General features: G+C 42.1%; 1 protein-coding gene across 1 annotated transcript in view; it reads right to left on the reverse strand.

Annotated features, from left to right (window-relative positions):
- Window positions 1-544: 544 nt before the first annotated feature.
- NUS1 (NUS1 dehydrodolichyl diphosphate synthase subunit) overlaps window positions 545-24,175 on the reverse strand; it is a 35,543-nt gene continuing 11,912 nt past the window's right edge. Inside the window, exons 2-5 of the mRNA XM_054022839.1 lie at window positions 17,151-17,273; window positions 9,635-9,787; window positions 4,880-4,979; window positions 545-3,377 (exon numbers count right to left, since the gene is read on the reverse strand). Of these exons, the coding sequence (XP_053878814.1) occupies window positions 3,287-3,377; window positions 4,880-4,979; window positions 9,635-9,787; window positions 17,151-17,273 (467 nt within the window). The 3' untranslated portion in view covers window positions 545-3,286. The remainder of the gene's footprint in view (window positions 3,378-4,879; window positions 4,980-9,634; window positions 9,788-17,150; window positions 17,274-24,175) is intronic.

Consider the following 24,175-nt stretch of genomic DNA (forward strand, 5'->3'; position numbering starts at 1 on the left):
TACATTCTAATTCCACCTCTAACAACTGATCACAAGCCACTTAAATCTTTTTTGTTCCCTCCTCTAAACTGGAGATCATTATGGAAGTATTACTATTTAATGGCAAGATTCACTGGAACACATACAAACCCCTTGTGGCTGAGGGACTAGCATCTCCTAGCTTGTTTACAGAATAAAAAAATGTAAACAAGCATCTGGGTTCCACTTCTACAGCAGAAAGTTTAGATCCCTTTATATAAAAGGACTGAGTTAAGTTTCAGATTCTCCCTCCCCTCTTTGACCCCCCATCCCCACACTATCTCACCAACTCCCCAGTGCAGATGCTCTGCATGATAATATGAACACAATGGACATGAATTGTTCACAGAAAAAATGGGGGACAGTCCACGAAAAATGTTTTGGAGGTTCACCCAAGAGGTAAGGCCTGCTTGGAGCAGGACACTCCAGAAGAGAGAAAAGTGATACCATTCCACTGTGAGCCATATAAATTATTTCCCAATTCAAAAATCTAGAGAAAGTGTTCATATAACACCATAGCCTGTAGAAAGATTATATTCTTTTATTGGTTTCTTGTTTTACAGATTCAGGTTTTAACTTTCAATAATAAAGTTAAATAAATTGATTCTTTAATCATAAAAAACTTGCTTTACACATTATTTACATGTAGCCAGAGACTACAGCCACACAATGTCACAGCTATATAATGTACCTTCACACAGGACAAGCTGGGGTGGGGGAGCTAACTGCAATGACACATTCGAAGATCAAGTTGTGGATATACAGAGTGTATTTGGCACAGCTCACTAAATCTTAAGGTCTGGCTCTGAAACAGGAAATACTTGCTTTAGTAAAGATTTTCAGGAATTTGTTAAGGGCCAAAAAACAGTTCAGGTAATGCAAGACTTTTTTGGCAGTCTGCAGATTGGTGAAAAGATCAAAAGAAACACAGAATTAAGTCTCATTTTCCTGTTTTATTTCTGTTTACTGCCAATACCAGAACTGCTTGACAACCTTTATGTTTACATGATGGTGATCTTTGCCTTGCGAAAAAATTAATTCACAATACCCAAGCTCTCTCTTCAAGAGCAAGTCATTCATCCCATCCCCAAAAGCTAAATGTATGTTTAGTGGGGAATTACAGGGACCCCAAGAAGCCATTGCATGTTAAATTGTCTATCTTGTTTTATCATAGTAGAAACAGGGTGAACATCAAAAGCCAACCCCACGAATGAGATTAAATACACTGTACTGGCATTACAACCCATAGGGAATATCATCTTGACGTCCTTGAAAGGATCAGCTCAAAGCAGCGAGCAACTTGATCAAGGTCCCTTTGTCTCACACAAAACTTGAAATGAGGCAGTTCACATTATTATAGGTTCTTTGGGGACCTGCAATACGATATAAAAGGAGGGAGAGGAAAATAAAAAGTAAAAGTTACTGATGCTAACAATCTCTCTCCAACCTGTACTGTAACATTATATCTATCCATGACAAAGCATAGTAAGTGTGTTATTTTACAAAACAAAACAACCCCCACATTTAAAAACTGACAGTTCCCTTTTTAAACTGAAATAAAGATTTCCCATGTAGTGCTTTGCCAAGCTTCCCACCTTCTTAAAGAGAAAGCAAAAGAGGACTAAATCTCTGAGGAGGTGGACAGATCTGAAACACTTGTTCAAGAATCAGCTAACAATTCTATAAACTAAAGGACAAAATAAAGGATATAGTTTCAAAAAGACAAACATTCAGCAATAAACAGTACAGCTCTCTTTTTAGATACTGCTTATTCTTTCATACTTAAAAGCATTTAGACAGATGAAAATTTCAATTTAAGAGCTTTTATTTCAAGTGTATTTTCTATATTTAAATAATTAAATGAGGACATTCTGTCATGGAGGTTTTTTCCCCCCTATAACTGTCAAGAGTTCTTTATTCAGATATTAACCTAATGCTGCACTTCTGGTTACATTGCTTCATCATTCATGATCGCAAACATGAAAAAAAAAAAAAAAAACATAAGAGCATTGTCTGTTTACTAAATCCATTCCTTCTCTTCACTGCTATTTGAAGACTTCCTAAACTCAGTCTTGAACATATCTAGTTCAGAATGTATATTTACATCTGATGGAGACTTCCCTGAAATGTACACAATTAAACATTGCCTTATGGCTAAACAGTAATAAGGAAAGCACAGTGGCAATTTGTATTGTTTCTTAAATAGAGATTGAAAAATAGAATCAGCAACCCAAAATCTAAATCTAACACAATCTGAGACTGGTTTATCCAGCTAGAGACTTAATTCACTTAAAGTTTTAATTTTAAGAATAGTACTAGATCAGTGGAATATAAAAAGTCATTGACAATGTTAATTATGTTTTGGAAATCTCAATTTACGTCATCTCATCACCTATGGGTGCTCAATTCAGTGTCCATTGAACTCAACAGGAATTTGGCTTCGCTGGGTCCTAGGGAAGAAGGGAATATATCTAGGGCTATATGTACATTTTTAGAAGGCTTTTGCTTTTAAACATCCTTGTCCCCCCCAAAACCTCCACAATTCACCCTGGATATTTCATAACAGACTGCTGCTTAATGCACTTATCCCAAAATAAGGTAATGAAAAAAATCTGTGGCCTCTTCAGATTCCAGAAACTTATTACCTGTGCTTTTTATCCTATTAGACGCTTTGTCTTGTCAGCTTATAAATGGGAATCTTTTCATTCCATTTTTATGGTCACCAGAACAGTTACTGATATACACAATACACAAACACACACCTAACATATTTGAAGATATCCAGGCCAATAGTTCTCAAGTGTTCATCTATGAGGAACACAGGGAGGATAAGGAATAGACAGGCATATAATGGCAGACAAGTCTTCCACTTTTCCGATGCATGTGGCAACATCTTATATTGCCCTGTAGTTTTCACAATGATACTATGAATGTTTCCCCTTAGAAAAGAGCAACATTATTCTTACATAACATTTTGGTCACTGGAAAGAAAAAGACAGAGGTGGGGGCATAGAGCATTTGATCAGCTCCGCTTAAAATTTATACAAGGTCATTTGCACAAATTAACAAACCTGTGCATTTCCCCCTTTCTGCAGAAGGATTCTCACACTCACACGACAGACTCTCTAGAAAGGTAAGACACTTTATTGAGTTTGTTGATAAATTAAGAAAATTACTATGAACCAGACTTGTACAGATCACAGGGTGCTTGTAAACAGAGATACTGGATCCCTTCCTTGGAAAGCCTGACAGAGTGCTCAGCAAGAAGTCATTTTCCCCAACGCTGCTCACAGGCTGCATAGTGATGGAGGGCAGAAAAAAAATCTTCATAGCTGATATTCAGGTGTGAAGGCAAAGAACTGAGGAAACAAATTAGGAAGGAGTCATATTAAGGCAACTATTTTATATAAAGGAATTTGCCCGGGCAAGGAAATGTAATTTCTGGTTAATTATCACAATCACAACAACAACAGTTAACTGAGCTGCAGAGTTCTGGTACCCCTCAAATAACCCTCATAATGAAGGGCTTATCTATACACAAACTGCACTGAAAAAGCTAATTTGGCTGTAATTAACAAGTTTTTTATTTTGGCACAAGTTTGTCCGTGGACACTTACAGAGCACTGTGAAATAAGTGTGAGACAGAGACTTGTGCCAAAATAAAAACCGTGTTAATTACGGAGAGGCTAGCTATTTCAGTGTAAATATGGTAAGTTTGTGTGTAGAAAAGCCTTAAGACACTACAGTACTTAAGCAACTTATGTAGTACCATTACCATGCCCTTTATTTAAGAGTTCTTCTACGGCTTCTGAAGTAGCCCACAAAATGCACAAAGAGCTGCTGCTTCCCACAACACTGAGAAATTTTCGAATATTTTCAAACCACAGAAGAAAGTTTAAATCTTCTTGGTGAAAGTATGATTGAGCCCTTTTTCTATTAAAGCACACAGTTACAGGTTTGACTTCATTAATGAAGTGTCAGTAGGAGTCCTAAGGTCAGACACACTTCTGCCTTAATTCAGAGTGCTCCTGGACATGGAAAAACCCCAACACGTCCACAAAGAATGCCTCTGACCCCATAACATCTCTTCAGTTAAATCTAGAAAACGGACAAGTATATTTTAACAACCTCCATGTGTAGGCAGAGGGCAACAGAGCCTTACGTAACTTAATTCTAAGTGAAAAGTACATATCAACAGCAAGAGACATGCTCCTGTTATGAGCAAAGGTCAAACACATACAATTCAAAGACAACTTGATATAAGCAGAGGCACAACACCGCCACACAAAACTGATGGCTTGATACCTTCTCAACTATGAAGCCAATGGTCTTTATTTAAGATGCTACTGAATCTTTTCTGAAGAACTTATCAAACAGGGCATATAACAAAAGGATTTGGGATCCTCATAACTGAACTGATCATGACAACACTTTTTAGAAGTTTTTTTTTTTTTTTTTTGCGGGCATCATGGTCAGAAAAGGAACTGAAGTGCAACAATCAATTAACAGAGACACTAGAAATATATCCTCTGGACTTCAAGGGACAAAAACCTCTAGAACTAATGGAGTAAATGCTTCTTGTAGGAGACAAGCAAAGCCCAAAAGCAGGGAACCAAATCAATATTCTCTCTCTGTAATAGGAGACGGTAAAAACTGATGCACAGAACAGATACTTTCTGTACAATCACTGTCTCCAAGAAGAACTTAGGACTTACTTTTTGTCTGCTGGAGGGATTTCATCTCTTTCTTTCTGCACTACTTTAACTTAACAGTTTTAATTTTTTTTTTTTTTTTTTTTTTTTAATTTTAAAGAATGACTATATTCCATTCTGGTTAACATAATGATTTATACCCAACTCACATGATTTCTGTCAGTCTGATGTGCCACGGAAGGAATCCTAATGTGCTGTCCACAGGACCAAATTTCAAAATTAAATCAGGGTCAGGGAAACCTTTATTACCTACAAAATAAATGAATGAATAAATAAATAAAGAGAGGGAAATAAATTAAAGTTTATGAGATTAGATATTGACACTCAATTTTAAAGAGACTTATTTCACATGCAATATGCATTTGTTCATTTAAAAAAAAAAAAAAACAAATTACATAAGAGATTGTAAAAAGTGTTAGAGAAAAGAGATGAGCCCTGCACCTTTTTTGAAACAAGTAACTGGAGTAAAAGGTTGAGGCCATCACTGGTAAGAGTGGGCTGCTATGTCTTGCACCAGCTATAGTCTGGGGACTTGGTTTAAAAAAAAATATAAAATAAAAAAAATATATATATTTTTTCCCCCACAGTAGGAAATATATATGTGAAGACATTTGATTTTTCACAGTAGGATTCTAATTAGCTGATATATTGACCATGATGTCACATAACATACATCACAGAACTCTCCACAAAACACCCCAATCGCTGGGACACCGCTGAGAAAACTTAGTGATTTATTACATGGAGAACTTAAAAAAAAAAAAAAAAAAAAAGGTAGTCTGCTCTTAATGTACAGCTTCTGACAGATTTTTACTATCTAGTGATCCCTGTGCTTTAAACATAAAAACAGGCATGAACTGCTTAATTTCTTGTACTTCGCCACTGTTCTTAATGACTTTAGACAAGAGACAATACGTAGTTCTAATAAAGTGTCTGTAGGAGTCCTAAGGTCAGATGCACTTCTGTCTTCATCCAGAAGGCTCCTGGACATGGAGATACCCCAATGCATCCACAAAGGATGCCTCTGACCTCATAATGTCTCTTATAGACAATACTTACCTCCTCTGAGGTCAGTAGATGTTAAAAGGAGGGAAGTATCATAGAATATTAGGGTTGGAAGAGACCTCAGGAGGTTATCTAGTCCAATCCTCTGCTCAAAGCAGGGCCAATCCCCAACTAAATCATCCCAGCCAGGGCTTGGTCAAGCTGGGCCTTAAAAACCTTTAAGGATGGAGAGTCCACCACCTCCCTAGGTAACCCATTCCAGTGCTTCACCACCCTCCTATTGAAACAGTGTTTCCTAATATCCAACCTAGACCTCCCCCACTGCAACTTGAGACCATCGCGTCTTGTTCTGTCATCTGCCACCACTGAGAACAGCTGAGCTCCATCCTCTTTTGAACCCTCCTTCAGGTAGTTGAAGGCTGCTATCAAATCCCCCCTCACTCTTCTCTTCTGCAACTAAATAACCCCAGTTCCCTCAGCCTCTCCTTGTAAGTCATGTGCCCCAGCCCCCTAATCATTATTGTTGCCCTCCACTGGACTCTATCCAATTTGTCCACATCCCTTCTGTAGTGTGGGGACCAAAACTGAACACAATACTCCAGGTGTGGCCTCACCAGTGCCGAATAGAGGAATAATCTCTTCCCTCGATCCACTGGCAATGCTCCTACCAATACAGCCCAATATGCTGTTGGCCTTCTTGGTAACGAGGGCACAGAGCTGACTCATATCCAGCTTCTCGTCCACTGTAATCCCGGGGTCCTTTTGTGCAGAACTACTGCTTAGCCAGTCAGTCCCCAGCCTGTAGCAGTGCATGGGATTCTTCCTTCTTAAATGCAGGACTCTGCACTTGTCCTTACTGAACCTCATCAGTTTTCTTTTGGCCCAATCCTTCAATTTGTCTAGATCACGCTGGATGCTATCCCTACCCTCCAGCGTATCTACCTTTCCCCCCAGGTTAGTGTAATCTGTGAACTTGCTGAGGGTGCAATTAATCCCATCATCCAGATCATTAATAAAGATGTTGAGCAAAACTGTCTGACCCCTGGGGCACTTCGCTTGATACCGGTTGCCAACTAGACATCAAGCCGTTGATCACTACCTGTTGAGCCAGACAATCTAGCCAGCTTTCTATCCACCTTACAATCCACTCATCCAATCCATACTTCTTTAACTTGCTGGCAAGAATACTGTGGGAAAATGGAGGCACAGAAAGATAAAGTGACTTGCCAGAGTCCATTCTGCAAGCCACTGGCAGAACCAGGAATAGAATCCAGGTCTCCAGAGTCCCAGTCCAGTGCTCTATTTAGGCCACACTGCATTCCAGCTCTGTGGATTAAATTTGTAAACTAGACTAATTCCATTTTAATATGGTTTGATAAAGTTGTCATTGTGGTAGTTTTAAAATGCAGGATTATTAGAAGCAGGCTTAGCAGGGTTGTGTGGTAACATTTAAACTCCTACCCACACTACACACTTCAGGCTAAACTGTAATCCTCTGCCAACATCCATCTTGGACAACTCCCACTTAGAGCCAATCATACTGTATTGAGTGGTGTAGGTCTCCTCAACCATCTGCAGAACATACTGTAGTTATGTCAGTAGTTTAACTAACTGAATGGCCCCACAGTAAGAAAATACCTAGGCTTGGATTTTTTTGGTATTAAATGTAAGATTGGAATCAAATTTCCTTCATTTTTGGGAGTAATTCCATGTACAGCAAGAATCAGATATGCCTCTTTCAAATTAGACATGTAAGAACCGTCTATATGGAAAGTCTGACATCCTTAATTTCCTATGCTGATGCTCTAGTATTGTGTTAAGGGAGGAAACAGATGACCAAGTAGCTCAGTTCTTCTTGCAGAGCTGGAGCCCTGCATCTGACATTGATGGGAAAGTCCAAAACAAAGGCACAACACCAAGCCAAACTAAAAATCATTTCAAAACCTTCTGATAAGGGTAGAATTATCACTAGAATATGGGTTGTTCGCCTACTCCATTCCTCTGGGAATTGGTTGAGATTATTCTGGTTTTTAGGATTGTGACACAGAACCTTAGGTATGGAAATGGTTGACTGAGGCAAGTGTCCTCACCTCTGGAAGAGTTAATCTCTGAAGGAAAAGAAAGGGACATTTCAGATTTAGAGCCATTGGGACTATATGGTGTGATACACAAGAAAGGTTTCCATAGAAGGAGGGACAAGTCTGAGGTAGCCACAGTAACTATCTTGTGCTCCTGTTGAGTGTTTCCTACTGCATTCCAGAGGCTGGAGAGAGTGTGGTGGCCTGATTAGTTGGACAGATTTGGGGTAGCAAAGGAATTGTAGCTTCCAACACACATCTTCCATGCTGGGGGAGGGATAGCTCAGTGGTTTGAGCTTTGGCTTGCTAAACCCAGGGTTGTGTGTTCAATCCTTGAGGGGGCCACTTAAGGATCTAGAGCAAAATCGGTACTTGGTCCTGCTAATGAAGGCAGGGGGCTGGACTCGATGACCTTTCAAGGTCTCCTCCAGTTCTAGGAGATGGGATATCTCCATTAATTTAAAATTTTTATTTATGCCAGAGCCATTGATGTGGCCCACAAAATAGTTCAGTACGAAGAGAAAAGCAGTCACTGAGCTCAGTTCATCCATGTACTCTAGGAAGGACATTTAAGTCAGTATAGGACACAGCAATATAGAAGTCAAGGAAGTTCTCTCCTTAGTTTTAACTCTGCCCTGTAATAATGCCATGCAGTAACCAAACAATTCAGATCACGACATCTGTACTTGCAGGCATAGATTCAACTGATTTTTCCATTTCCGCATTCCCTCTTTGTGTCATTACAGGGGAGAATTAAGTACCTTAACTGTACATTTTGCTACCTTAACATGTTTAGATTTCTTAAATTTAACCTAATCTCTTAGTATTCAAATAACTAAACGTAATTCTGAAATTCCTGATTTTTATAGTGCTTGTGTTAGAGATAATTAAGCCCTACCTGTAATTTTTTAAATTTCAGATATGTACACAAACTTAATTCCTAGACAACAACTGATTTAACTCTAATTTATGTCAGTGGTATTATGATGTTGTCAGTAAGAGTATTCTGTTTGGCCCTAAAAGTCAAACCTGTCTTTTGTCCATAAAAGCAATTGTGCATCTACACCAATTTTTCAGCACAATTCAAGAGTAAAGCTTGAATTTTCTTAGTTTCAAAAAAAGTTTAGTTTCCAAGTTCTAGTTAAGTTAAAAGTTAACAAAAATTCACATTCTGCATCATATTATTCTGTAGTTTGGCTGCTCTCACTTGAGGTAGGTTGGCATTGGCCTGAGTGTAGATAATTCAAGTTAATTTGAATGTGAAGACAGGCTTTAATACATTCAGCTGACTCAGTTGAACTTCTCGCCTTCAGAAGGAAGTTGTTTGAGAATCCCATAAACACACACTAAGATATGAAGACTGGTGTTGGAGAGGCTATACAGAACACAGATAGGAGGAAGACTTGGAGGCGAGGAGTTAAATCGAGCTTTGAAGGCATAGAAGAAACTGATGCAGAAAGTGAGAGGAAGCCAGTGAGATAAGTTTTCAGAGTGGTCTGCACAACAGTTTAGCAGCAGCATCTTCAAATGGAACAGAACTTGTTGAAATTTTTTTGACTAATAGAAATTTTGCCAAAACACACCTTTGGGGGCGGGGACGAGGAGCTCAAATTATTCTCAAATTTGGGAAATAGTTTAGGCTGAAAAAACACTAAAAAATTTTCAGGATATGGGCAAAAGCTCTAAAATGGTCATCAATGCCGAGCAGGAGATCAAATCCAGATGTAAATCCAATGCCATTCTGATCCAAATATGCCTGTTACAAATTGACTTGTTAGCACATAGTATTCCCCCCTGCCCCAGGCACAATAAAATACTTACTATTTAGTAAGTTGTTTAAGACATTCACATCCAGGTCTGTGTATTTTCTTTGCTGTTGTGCTACCAACTGGCAAAAGTTCTGAGCTGCTCTCACTATGTCTGCCTTTCCATCTTCTGGGGACAGCACCTTCAATGTAGATTGGCAATTTAAAACTGCAAGTACAAAGCACAAAGTTGTTTTAAAAGCAAGCGAACTTTTGCAAGAAAGGTTATTTGTTTACAGTTCTAGGTTGATGAACTCTTCAGAGAACAGGGACAGGGATGCAAGTTTTTATATCAATAACAAAGTGTGCACATCTTGAAATCTCACATTTTAAGAAGCAATGCATTAAGCATTTCTACACAGTGTACAAATATGTATATCACAACTACATCTTTTTAAAAGTTTATGGTGTTGATAGTCTCCAGATTTGTTACCTTAACTTTGTATTTCCTGCAGTTTGACCTTAGGACATCTTACAGGGATCTTGTAAGTACCTAAAAGCCTACCACTTATAAATTTAGTCTAAGTGTCATTAGTCTCAGGCCAGTTTCCAACCTGTGGGGCTGGAGCACAAGGCCACTCCAGAAGGCTGCATTGGCTCTTGCTGCATATGACTGCTGGAAGCACTCTGCCAGATGGCTATGGCACTGGGGAGTGGGGCAGGGGAGAGAATGGAGGGATCACCTGGGCTCCAAATGGAGTAGCAAACAAGTGAAAAATGGAAAGCATACCAATAAAAAAAAAAAAAAACAGAAGGGTGAGACAAATGAAAGAAAGGACAAAAACAAGGGAGCAGCACAAAGAACAAAACAGGAGGCAGGATGTGACAATTCCAGACACAGCAGAATGGGACATGGGTGAAAGGCAGACTGGATCTTTAAGAAACTCTCATAATACATTTATAATTTTAAAGTATTTGGCTGCAAGTAACTGCTTGACAGGAGTCTTTAAAAAGGCTATAAACAGAAAAATGAAGACAGACAGACAGACACACACAACAAGGGTTATGAGGCTCCTAGGGAAGACAACCACTAGTTTTTAGTCTTTATCACTAGACTAAGTAAATGGAAGAGATGAAGGCAGGGCACCCATGCTAAAATACACAAGCTTCTTACTTGCATCCGAAGAAGTGGGTTATAGCCCACGAAAGCTTATGCTCTAATAAATTTGTTAGTCTCTAAGGTGCCACAAGTACTCCTGTTCTTTTTGAGGATACAGACTAACACGGCTGCTACCCTGAAACCTGTTACTAGTTGATGTACTTATGGCCCATTTTTGAAAGGAGATATACATTCCACATTTCTTGTCCGAGGAGTGAAGAAAGATATTCAGTCACAAGTTCATTCATGAGGGGCAAGCTTTGTAGTGGGCCTCAACTGACTACTTGCATCCAATGCATTTACCCAAAGAACCAGGAATACAGCTCGGAATCATTAAATAGGCTTTGTATTGTGTGTAACACACCATGTTTATTATTTAGGTTCTCAGACTTAGTCATGGACTACAGAGCACTTGCCGATAGTGCTGGCTCTCCTTGTTTTGAGCTGCTTTCAAGGATGTCCAGGTTCTTCAGTGCAAAGGAGAGCCTGGAGGTTTGCAGAAGCACCCAGAAATAAGATGGGACCAGCACAGCTATTCCAATACAGGCTGCTGCAGAATATACACATTTGAACCTTAAGAGAAACAGGATTACAACTATCACTTGGCTGGACTCATACTCTTTAGCACAAGGCAGATTTCAATTCCCCTACCTCTCAAAACTGCATCTCTTGAAACATACAGATAAGTCTCAGTCGGAGACCATCGCCGGTGCCCCAGTACCTCTTGTCCCCAACATCTGATTTCAATTTCTTCATAAGAAGAAAGCAGTCCCCATAATTAAGGGTAAGACACCCAGAGACTGTTTATAGAATAAGACGTTTACACTCCCAAGGTAGCCCTGGAATCCTTGAAGGAGTGCAGAGTGTCATCCGTCTTGTTGGAAAATAAGACTCACCCGTCAAAGGGCAAGTTCAATGGCTTGCTGGATGTCCAGAGCAATCCCAGAGATTTTGCAACCAGGAATCCCTCCTTATAGTTACCACAGAGGCCATGACCCTGGCCAAGGTAAAAATCAAAAGTGGACTACAGGGAAGTTTTGGCCACCAGCCTACTGCAACAAATGCCTGGAACTCCTCACATGACCCCCTGGGCAACTGGTCCTCAAATTTAGCCATGGCTGACAACTGAAGAAGTCATACTTGGCCAGCAAAGCTTGTTAATTAGCTATCCTCATCTGTACAGACAATGGGGTATAGATCTTCCTGCCCAGCATATTCAACTGCTTGAAGTCCATCCTTGGGTGATAGACTTGAATGTACCCTGCCGGGTCCTGTCATTAACCACCATTATGACCAGGAAATTCGGGGCCGGGTGGGAATAGAACCCTTCAAATACCTGCATGGGAACAAAGTAGTGCTCTTCCATGCATTTCACCATCAGCAGTACCAAGGCCGGTGTTCTCCACAGGGCTGTCACTGGATCGAGGAGTGCATCATTGACCGGGAGGGCCATTCTTCCAGGGATAGCAGGGTGTAAAATGGCCAGTTTATGCACGTTCTCTTGGAGGAACTCTGACTGGATACCAAGGGATGTGGCTATGTGGAGTAAAAGGTCCTGGTCCCTCTTCAAGTTCTCCAGGATAGAAGGGGAGGACAAACCAAGCAGCACGGCATTGTCCAGCAATGAGGATGAAGGTCCTGGCTGAGCCAAAATAAGCTTTTGCTCCTGGGAAGATATACCCAGAAGGGAGGACTCCAGCAATTCCGCAGGGAGGCAGAACGCCAATGCCTGGGCCTGCAGCTGATCCGAAGCCACCATTGGCGACCTGGCATGGCTTCGGCTTCAACCAGGATGAAAAGCAGGATCGGTGAACAAGAAACATCCCACTGAGTCTGAGGCCACTGATGTGTAGGGCATTGGTGGCCAGTAGGGGCCGGGCCAATGACCACGGTCCCTGCCACCGGGCACACACCAACCCTGGGAGCCAAACTGGTCCATTGGCAGTCCCTTGAGTGCCTCAGGTTATGTGGAGTAGAAAGATGATAACTCCGACTTGGACTCAAAGCCCTAGAATCTCAGCAACATGGGTAGAGTGACGCACAAGGGAGCCAACAGGCGGTCTGATTTATCCATCACCCAGAACGAGGAGGGAATCCGCGATGAAGACAGTATCATCTCTGTTGAGCATGCTGGTGCCATGGGCAGCATCAGTCCTGGTGCAAACATCAGTACCAGAGCGCCCGAATGCGTCAACGTCAAGGGTGGTGAGAGCCATCATGGGAGCACTTGCAGCGTCAAATGCAGTGGGGCCAAAGAGGGTCCCCAGTGCTGAAGTCCCATGCCCCAATTGTGGTACAGGCTCCATCCCGACCACAGGAAGAGGAAGATCTGGATGCAGTGGCAACAGACACGGAGGTTCAGCAGCTTGCTCCATTGGAGGGACTATAGGTGGGATAGCCCTAGACCAACGGCTAGATTCAGAATGAAAGGCAGAGGAAGTCTGTAGCTGCCTGATACAGACAACTTAGAGTCGACACTGGCATCTCCCTCAGCAGTACTGGACTCAAGGTTTGCCTGGAGGCCAGAGTCAACAGTACAGGGTTTCTGCCTTCCCCACTCGGTGCCGGGGAAGGGTCAAAGGTACTTGTGTCATCCTGCGCACCAGAACCAGCTCCGTGCCAGTCTGCGCTTTTCCTGGGGGAGGCAGAGCAGTCACCCAAGACTTGGAGTGGTCCTGATTAGTCTTATGAGACCTCTTCATCGGAGCCAATGGAGAACAGCTCTTCTCTCTCTTTGATGAGGTGTCTGCACTGGAACAAGGGGCAGCAGTGCCCTCCAAGCCCAAGGGTGAGCTTTGGCCTGAGAAAGGCCTCAGTACAGGATCAGACAGCATGGCCTGTTCAAAAACTGCCTCAGGCAGCACCCAAGGTATACTGTCACCTGAGTCTCCTTTTTAAAAATGATTTACAGATCCAAACAGTGCTCTTTTAAGGTGGGCCTCTCTGAAACAAAGCAAACACTGCCACCTCTTATAGCTAGGAGAAGGGTCACAGCCACAAGTGTGGCCCCTCTATGGGTAATGGTAGAGAAAAGTCTCCAGCTCTGGTATGCACTCATCTAAGTGGAATAGATGTCTGCATCTACTCGAAGAATTATCTGATCTCTAAAGATACTTTAATGACTTGGACCAAGATATTTTTAAAAATGGATGCCTAAAATTAAGCTCTTAAATAAGCGTATGTTTAGACACATAAGTGGCCTCATTTTCGGAAGTGCTGAACACTCAGCAGCTCCCCCTGATGTCACAATTACTATTGTTTGAGAGGACAAAGGGACTAGCAGCTGGCCTAAATGAGGCTGACCTACCTCGGCATCAAAGAGCCAAAACTCTTACAGCTAAGAGCCTGCCCTACGTGAGGAAGCCGAGACAAAAGTAAGAATTCAGCCAATGATACTTACAGCAAGTCTACCCTACAAAATTAAGTCTACCTAAGTTACGTTGACTTATAGCCACTGCAGTAATTAAACGGCTTTTGCATGTCCACAGTACACATCCTCACCAGGAGAACATGCACCAATTTAACTGCTGGCGTGGGGCATTGTAGGACGGCAGCAACAGTTGATGTAAGCAACACAATGTCTATACTGACACTGTGTCGACCTAACTACATCAACCTCTCACAGAGGTGAAGTTAAGTCAGCGTAGTGGCCGAGTGACATCAGCGGGAGCTGAATTTTAGTGTAGATATTTAGAGTTAGGTTGATTTAAGCTGCCTTATGTCAACCTAACTCTGTAGTGTAGCTCATGCCTATAACATGCCTATATGTTGCCTAGCACAGCGGGGTCTCTGAATGTTACTCAATACAAATATTACATTGAAAAGAGAGAGGAAACTGATGCTGCAGTCTAAAACCAAAATCACCAGCAAGACTTTGCCATGCTGTCTACCAAGAGAGGAATAGATAAGGGAGCAGGTGAGAAGCAGAAGCATCTAGATGCATGGGGACAAGAGGAACATGATACTCATTGTTAGCATGTCTTCACTACTGGAAGAGGAGATAGGCAACAAGACAGTCTTGCACCCTGGAAATCCAAGGAATCCCCATTGAAGGTGTACTTTATTAATGTTATATGGCACATAAGACATAGAAATTCACCCCAGAATTCTTGCAGTTGAGGAAATGAAAAAAAAAAGAAAAAAAAAAAAAAACTTTAAAACATTTATTTTTCCCCAAGAACTGCCAATAAATAGAAACTTCTGGGGCAGATGCCGGCTGGCACATTAAAAGGAATGTATCCCTTCTCTCAGGAAATCATCTAAAGCAGTACTGTAAATCTCGTGAGAGAACCCTGTGAATGTAAAGAACTGAATGACTCAAGCAGTAAAAGACTAATTTTAAAATTATTGGGTCCCTCACATTCACAATAAGATACAACTTGATGATAGTACTTTTAAAGTAACAATCTCCGTTTGGCAAGTAGCAGTGCTTACAAGTACAGTATTTGTCTTTACAAATGCATTCCTTGATGAGCACAGTAGTATTGTTTGTCTGGCACTATATTGTTAGAATATCAATGTTCTATACCCCATCAGCCAGTTGCACTTTGCAGCATCATACCCAGTGCCTTAAAAACACTTGCAGAGAAGTTTATATACTGAGGCCTTCAGTTACAGGCTGTCCCCCTTGCACATGGAGGTCTCTATCTTATCAAGAAAGCAAATATCTTTAGCCATGTCAGCTAATTAGCTAAAAAAAGGAGGAGTCCTTGGGGCATCTTAGAGACTAACAAATCCAACAGTCTAATGAAACAATTCAATTAACAGTAGAATACCAAGAGAGGAAAAATCACTTTTGTAGTGCTAATGAGAGTGGCTAGCAATGCCCCTCTGCCATGTACATTGGCCAAACCTCCAACGTGAAACTGCAGAACTGGAATTAATTTGCAAACTGGACACCATCAAATTAGGCCTGAATAAAGACTTGGAGTGGATGGGTCATTACAAAAACTAATTTCCCCATACTAATTTTCCCCCCACTGTTACTCACACCTTCTTGTCAACTGTTTGAAATGGGCCACCCTCATTTTCCCCCCCTTGGTATTCTACTGTTAATTGAATTGTCTTGTTAGTACATGAAAAGATGGGATTTGCCTTACCAAGTGTGTGTGTGTGTGGGGGGGGGGGTGTCAGTCTATGTATATATACCTGCTACTGTATTTTCCACTCCATGCATCTGATGAAGTGGGTTCTATGAAAGCTTATGCCCAAATAAATTTGTTAGTCTCTAAGGTGCCACAAAGACTCCTCGTTGTTTTTGCTGATACAGACTAACACGGCTACTACTCTGAAGCTAGTTAGCTGAGTCAGAAGAACTGATTCCTAGCGTCTTCCTGTTAATTGTGGAACAGGAAACATTCACTAGATTTGTTTGTGTATGCTAAATTGCGAAAGTAACCTTACTGTAGACATTCCTGCCCTTCCTGCCTGGGTCCCCGCATGCTTCATGAGGAAGCTACTGTTGCACGCAGCAGTGGAAGAGCTTCTGTTCACTCTTCATTTTTCCCCTCCTAGGGGTACTGTGCACACTGCTACCATCATGGCAATGCTTGCTCTGACATCCCTCTCCTACCCAGAACTAGTTAATTTCACATAAAGAGAGGAGGCTGGCCAGCATGCAAAAAACAAAAAAACCACAAACCACCCAAGCAGGAGTGAATATGCAGGTGACGTCTCCCCTATGAAATGAGCTTATTCTGCATTTTCTATTGGGAAGCATCCCCCTCATTTCTACAGCTAACTGTGAAGTGTTAGCACAACTATGGACATTTAAATTTAAGAGTCTTTTCTTCCACTAATAATTCTCACACAGATTATGAGGACAATATGCCCCTTAGACCAGTGGTTCTCAACCAGTGAAACGTGTACCCCTAGGGGTATGCAGAGGTCTAGTTTGCCTAATTTTACAACAGGTATATAAAAAGCACTAGCAAAGTCTGTACAAACAAAAGTTTCATACAATGACTTGTTTATACTGTTCTATATATTATACACTGAAAAGTAAGTACAATATATATATTCTAATTGATTTATAATTATATGGTAAAAGTGAGCTAGTATGCAATTTTTCAGTAATAGTGTGCTGTGACACTTGTCTTTTTATGTCTGATTTTATAAGGAAGTTGTTTTTAAGTGAGGTGAAACTTGGGGGTACCCAAGACAAAGACTACTGAAAGGGGTACAGTAGTCTGGACAGGTTAAGAGCCACTGCCTTAGATAACAGGATCCTTTGAGCAACTGCCACAAAAACAACACTAGCCCAGGAAGGTTATAAACATTGTCATCCACTTTAATGAGGGGCTAAGAAAGAAAGAGGAGAAGAAAAGAGGGGGTAGGTAGCAGTGAGAGGGTGGAATGTACATATAGGACGATACATAACCCTCAATGAACAAACCACTTAGTTTTCTTAGGGCGCTCATTACCACAATCCTACCTTGGTCTGTTTTGTCTTGATTTGCAAATTCCACTGTATATTTGGAGCAATCTAGACCCAAGAGTTCCTGCTGCTGTTTTAAAATTTCATCCATCAGCCTTGCGTTATTCCTCTTGAAGATTCCTTAAAAAACCCATAACAAAACGTAAGTCACTTCAGTTTCCACTTTTTCAGAAAGAATGTTGTGAAAATAGAAAGAAACAGGCAGTAAACACTAGCTTTAAACTAGACTCGACAAGATTAATAAGTAACTGAAGCAGATGATACTACATAAATCTAGCTTCATGATGACCTTGGAAGAGAAAATTAACTATACACAACTTTAGATCTGGTGTATGCTGCTATTGTTCTTGGCATAGCTGAATCACTACGCAATGACATCTGATAGTTCTTTAAAAAGTAGAACACTGTCACTTCACTGCTAGAATGCTCTAATTCTATGACCAATTTACCATTTACATGTCAGATGCAATTAGAGATGGAGAAGATGTACAAACAAGCAGAAGCAAGGAATTCCCATGTTCTAATGCTAGCCTTGCACCAGCTCCCTCTGTGGCCTAAGACAAACGAAACTTTGCATCAGGACTTCTCTAGGTAAATAGTGCATGGCAAGCTCAGCTGTAAAGCGACGGTGCACAGCATAACCTCTTACATGTTCTTAACAGCTTTACAAGAATCAATGTTTGTAAAATACACTGTAGACTAAGTTATGAGAAGTGTAGCTAGGGCAGATGAATGTTAGAGGCAACATGAACAATTATAACTTTTACAGTCAGATTTCATAGCCAAAACTGACAGTACAGGCCTATATTTATTACAGCATATTGGGATCAACTCATTATTTGACACTTAGGAGAATAATACTGCTCATTTTATTACAAAAATTCACTGCTCAAAACTTCATTAGTACTTAAAGTTGACCACCAGTGCCTCATAGACTTTACTTCATTTCTTGGTTTTCAGAGGTTTAAGAACACACCAACCTCAGCCCACTTTAATTCTGCTCCTAGGAGCTGGCAAGAGCCACAGGGAATATACTGAAAGTATGTTTCAGCCAGGGCTACTCTACAATAAGCACACATACCTAAGGAATGATGAAGTAAGCATACCATTTTATGTAATGTGGTATGCCCTACAGAATTGTATTCTTTCCTTCATCTGCATGCACTCCAACTGATCTTCATTGCGTTAGGGACTGCTGCAAGTAATCCTTGCAGCAGTTTACCAGTTCACACTGCAGTATGAGAAGTACATCTACATCCAAAGAGATCACGAACCCTTCATTTCTGTGCTGAGTTATGTAGGTTGCACAAGCTGAAAAGCACAACAGCCAATTCTTGCTGTGGGGTTTTGTAGAACTCTGAAACCATAGGAGAGTACACTTCAAGGGGGAAGTAAGTGCAGGCAATGTTCTCGAGAGACTAAGATAAAGGTCAAGGAACAGTAACAATTGGAATGCTGATGTTTTTGCAGAATAGATTAAGTACAGGCCAGGCATAGCCAGTTTTGTTCACTAAGTCTGTTCTAAATGCAGAGTTTGCCTTAGTGAGGACAGAGGTGTTCCTACCATACCCATATATTTTGGCCCCGTATCATCTGGAAAGATAGTGTGCTATGTTGTCTGTCAGCGTGGAAAGGGGCTTCACTCAGAGGGCAGGGTTTCAGTTCCAGTGTGGATCTGGTAGGTACCTTAATGCTTTATATCCTGGTATTTTAAGGTTTAACCATACATGTGCTTGATGTTCTGGAAGGGTACAAGACATGGCTGGTCACTCTTAACTGTGAATTAACCAATTTTTTTTTAAACAGTGAATTCAAAAGTGAAAGTGGTGCTAGTCGTAAAGGTGCACAAAGTCTTCCTGGAAATACCTTGCTGCCACTAAGCCATGGGGCCATGATTCCTGGGGTTTGTGACTTTGCAAAGGGAATAAGGAAGGAGGCTGTTAGCTTGTTAAGTGGGAAGGTTGTTGCTCTGTGTGGCTTTGCAGACAGCAGAAGAGGACACCAGAGAGGTTTGTTGGGGAAACTTTGCTAACTCCAAAGATGACCAGGAGCACTCAAGACTCACCCTTGGATGGAACTTTGCCCAGGACTCCTGAACATTGCTTGGTGGGGCCTTGTGTTAAATGCAACCCTGTTTTACTGCTCCCCATCATCTCCCCTCTCCCCCACCTCCGTTGTTTTTCTCCTTTCATCCCTCTAAACAAATATTTCCCTTTTCTATATTCATTGTAGTCTTCCCATGGGTGTTTACTCTGGGGGGTGTTAGTACAGGTGCCCCTGTTGTGGAAGGGACGGTCACTGCTGTGTTCCTGCGCATGCCTTTTCTTGGCTAGAGGTGTCTGCAGAGTAGACTCCATCTGGACCACAAGGGTGCTAAAGTTACATTAGTACCACAAGCTCTACCACAGCCCTTTATGTGACATCAATACACTGGCAGGTAATAGCACTAACACAAGCTTAAAGCAGGAGTTTCATTTTAAGAGGAGTGGAAAAAGCCTACAAAAATGATGCTTTAACCAAGCAACAGAACTTAAAAAATATTCGTTGTAATTTGTGCAGTGCTTGATTTTTTTATTACAGTTTATGGGAGGGGGAATATTTGGAGTTTGATATGAATGTTTTAGAAGCCAGTAATGTGCACAAAACATTCTCAGGATGCTGCCATGGATAGGACTTGAACTCACAGTACATGGCTGCTGTTTGGGTTCAGTGGTCACAGGATGTCACCTTGAGCTGCCTACTTATTCTGATGTTTGCAAACACCCTTGCATGCAAGTAAAATTGGCTGGCTCTGTTGCAAATGTGCAAGTGATTTTCTCTGGTTCAGCAGTTTTGCTAGAGCCACATTGTAGATCCAACTTTTACTCTTAATACCTTTTGTCACAAAATGGTCCAGTACCACTCTCTGAACAGGCATTTCCTCTGTTGCAAAGGGATCCAACCACTGAATCCCACCTGCTGCTAAGCTCACTGTTTCTGGGAAATGACTGATCTCTGCTCCTAGCTCTGGTTTGCTCCAGAGCATAGGCATGCGCACGGGGCATGCCCAGGCACACCCTAATGTAGGGGTGGGTAAATGGCCCAACTCTCCCGGTGCGACAAGCCGCGGGGTCCGCGCTTCCGGGCCAGAGCGCCCGGCCAAGCACAGCAAGTCGCCAGCCCCTCCCCCGCCTTCCCCCCCGCCCCTAGAGCCATGTCACCACGCACACAGCGCTCCGGGGGCCAGGACTGCACGCTCCCACGGGGCAGTGTTTGGCTCTGCAGGGAGGGAGAAACGCTCCCCGCTCATCCGGAGCCATGCCGTCACGTGCGCAGCATTCTGAGGGATGGGGCTGCCCACTCCCATGGGGCAGCGTGTCTGGCTCTGCGCGGAGCCAAACATGCTTCTAGGAGCCTCATAGTAAGGGGGCTGGGGCAGATAAGGGGTGGGGGCAGTCAGGGAGCAGGGAGGGTTGTCTCTGGAGGGAGTGGTCTGGGGACAAGTTGCTGGGGGAGGTTAGATGAGTCGGGAGTTCAGGGGAGGCTGTCAGGAGGCAGGGCTATGGAGATGGGTTGGGGCAGACAGGGAGGGTTGTATGGGTTGGGAGTTCTGGGGGTCCTGTCAGGGGGGCGGGGAGCTGTTGGCTAGGCGTGGGAGTCCCAGAGGTCTGTCTGGGGGTAGGGAGCGGTTGGATAGGCGTGGGAGTCTTGGGGGTCTGTCTGGGGGTAGGGGTGTGGATAAGGGTCAGGGCAGTCAGGGGACAGGTAGGGTCCTAGGGGGGCAGTCAGGGGACAAGGAGCAAGGAGGCTTAGATAGGGGGTGGGGTCCTGGGGGGCAGTTAGGGTCAGAGGTCCCAGGAGGGAGTGGATGGAGGCAGGGCAGGGCTCCCTGGGTGCACACCCTAATGAAATGTGCTGCACGCGCCTATGCTCCAGAGCACTCAGGTGCTGATGCCAAGGTCTGACAACCTTCTCAAGTAGTGGGACCATGTAGTCTGACTGCTTAGATCCTGAAGACAGTTCCTGGCCCTCTGAAGACTGTTGTTTTGACATATGTCCCCCCCACAGTCCAGTTGACTGCAGGAGCTCTGGTTGTGTAGCTGCACCCTTCAAAAGGGGTATGGAAGTAAAAGTAAGGAAATACAGGCTTAGCAAATGAATTCCTAAAAAAAAAAAAAAAAGAAACCACCACACACACAGCTCAAAGGTGAGAGTGTTACAGATCTATGGAAAAAACAAACTCCTGAACGCTTATCCTGAGGCACTGTCCACATCAGAAATGCTACGGCAGCACAGCTACAGCGCTTCAGCATAGACACTATCTACGCTGGCAGAGGGGGCTCTCCTTCAGAGTATGTAATCCACCTCCCCAAGAGGCAAGGCCAATGAAAGAATTCCAACGACCTTGCACTGTCTACCACAGGTTAGGTCAGCCTAATTATGTCTCTGCAGGGAAGGTGGTAGATTTTTCACACCCCTGTACAATGTAGCTGGGTTCATCTAACTATTTAGTGTAGAGCAGGCCTTTGTCTGATCAAACCCAAGCCTTCACAAAAGGCAGTGAGATCAGCATCCTCAGGGAAGGTAAAGTCCCTATCTCCACTCTCTCCAGATTGGTCCTGTTTCTGCTACTGAATTAGCTTCCTTCCCTTATGGAGCATTTTCCTTAAAATGCCTCTGGCACCTGTTCTGTCCATGCTCCTCCACAGAGGAATTTCTATGCTTCAACATCCCACTGACTTCAGGGCACAAATGTAATTCAAAGTCAATGGCCCTGCCACTAGCAACCTCATTGTTCCACCAGGGGAGAGCCATTCACTATTGACGGCCTTTGCTTGCTCTGTGACAGCTTCCCAGACAGTCTCTGTACTCACTGTCAAGTTCCTATTAGAGCTTGTCTACACATGCAGCGGCATCCCTGCAGTGCCGCTGGTGAAGACATTCTGCCAACAGGAGAGAGCTTTCTGTTGGCATAATAAAGCCACCTCTGCAACCGGCAGAAGCTATGGCAGGAGAAGCTCTCCAGCCAACACAGCGCTTTGCACACTGGCACTTATGTCGGTGTAACTTATGTCACTCAGGGGGTAGTTTATTCACACCAGAGTGAAATAAGCTGTCGTGTAGACATAGCCTGAGAGAATGAATTCTTAAAGTCACACCAGAGGTTACCATCAAATGGTGTTCACCAAGTAAAAATGGAATAAGGTGACCATCATATCCCCCAAATCTTTCACACCCTTTAAAATATTGCTTCCTTAAAGGGGCAGCAAGTGTGGGACACCAGCTCAAAGTGGGTGATATATATTTGAAGAGGACCAGGCCTGCTCTACACCTAAACATTAGGCTGATCTAGTTCTTGAGGGCTGTGATAAATTGATGGCTATGTGACACTTAAGTCAACTTAACCCCCACTGGAAATGGAGCTAGGTTGACAGAAGAATTGTTCCCTTAACCTACCTACCTACAGCCTCTCAGGGGGATGGATTTACTATTGTAATGGAAAAAACTCCTTCCATCGCTGTAGTGAATATGGTGCTGAAACGGCATAGCTGGAGCTCTAGCACTTGTAGCGTAGACATGTTCTCAAAGCCACAGTTTGACCCAGGTGCATGCAAAAAAACCTAAATTTTTATGTCATGTAATTTGGGGAGGAGAGAGGGGCGGCTCTATCTTGGGAACTTCCAGTTCCAAATTTGGAGCTTGAAACTGAACCCAAATCAAGGCAGAAATATTTTCTTTAAACTGATTTAAATACATTGCTTTGTAAAAAAAATAAACATTTAGAATTAATTTTGAAATTACGACAATGTATGTTTAGGCCTAAATTTACTATAATCCATTAAAACTGTCTAAATTAAGTATCACTTGAATACTTGTTTTGTTTGCTGCTGAAGTTGTAAAGAAAGTCAGATCACTGGTGAAGTCACTGGCTAAGCACCCAGATCTAGACTTTGTTGGAATGCTAAGCCAGTTTTTGACATCAATAGCTTCTTCTGCAGGTGCAGAGAAAATATTCTCTTCATTTTATTCAACTAGTTCAGTTTGAGGACTAGTTCATTCAAACTTAAGAAACCAACTGGGAAAGCAAGAAAACTTGTTTGTTTTTCCTCCTAATGCATGGGGTTTAAAAAAAAAAAAAAAAAAAAAAAGAGGTATGAGGATCAGATCTACTAGTTCTGAAGTGGAGATATTCAACTAGAAACAGTTCAGTAGCTATAAATAGTACTCCCTTTGTTTATTAAGCCAGTCAGTATTAAATGCAAAACTTTTTGGCAAATTCTTATAACTTTTTTCCTTTTGCATCCAGCACGATTAAGGTAGTTTTATTTAACTAAAGACAATTTGAAAATGTTTATGCATTTTTTAAATATTGCCCTGTGGACAACGTATTAAGATATACGTAAGCAACATATATTCCATGTATGGAATATCCTCCGGCTTCCTGTTTGCCATTTTCCATAGTTGAGTTTTAAAACTCATGACTTCAGTGTCAGCACGTTAGCTTTCTGTGGCAAGAGATCAGAATAGTTTTAGCAACATAGGAAATCTTTAGTAAAAGGCAAAAGATTTATACGATCTGAAGAGAAGCTGCTGTAGCAGTCACAGCCAGTTTGGTGATAATATAGGCTGCACTGAATAGAAGCTATTTAGAAATATATAAAACGCTGGTATTTTAGGCTTATTTCTTATACAGGAAAAGATACTTTGACACAACTGTAAGCAAATTTAGTCAACGGCAAATCTTCTGCCTCAACCAGGTTTAAAATCTCATGTATTTTTCAGAATGGACTTTGTTTATAAACAACCAATAGTCACACTGTACACATTTCCTAAATAGAAAGTTATTTTGTGCAATTTTTGCTAGGGTAAGCACTTGTGTTTTGGAAACAAGAATTATACTTGGAGACATAACAGTGACAACAAACAAGTATGGCAAGCAAACAGCAGCAGCAAGCTCAGTGATCTCTCCCTTCTAGCTTATTATTCCTGGCTGGGCTTTTCTTAAGGGGAAGGTTAGCCTGTTAAATATTTGATGAAAACTA

The sequence above is a fragment of the Malaclemys terrapin genome, chromosome 3 (assembly GCF_027887155.1).
Source record: "Malaclemys terrapin pileata isolate rMalTer1 chromosome 3, rMalTer1.hap1, whole genome shotgun sequence".
NCBI classification, from domain to species: domain Eukaryota; kingdom Metazoa; phylum Chordata; order Testudines; family Emydidae; genus Malaclemys; species Malaclemys terrapin.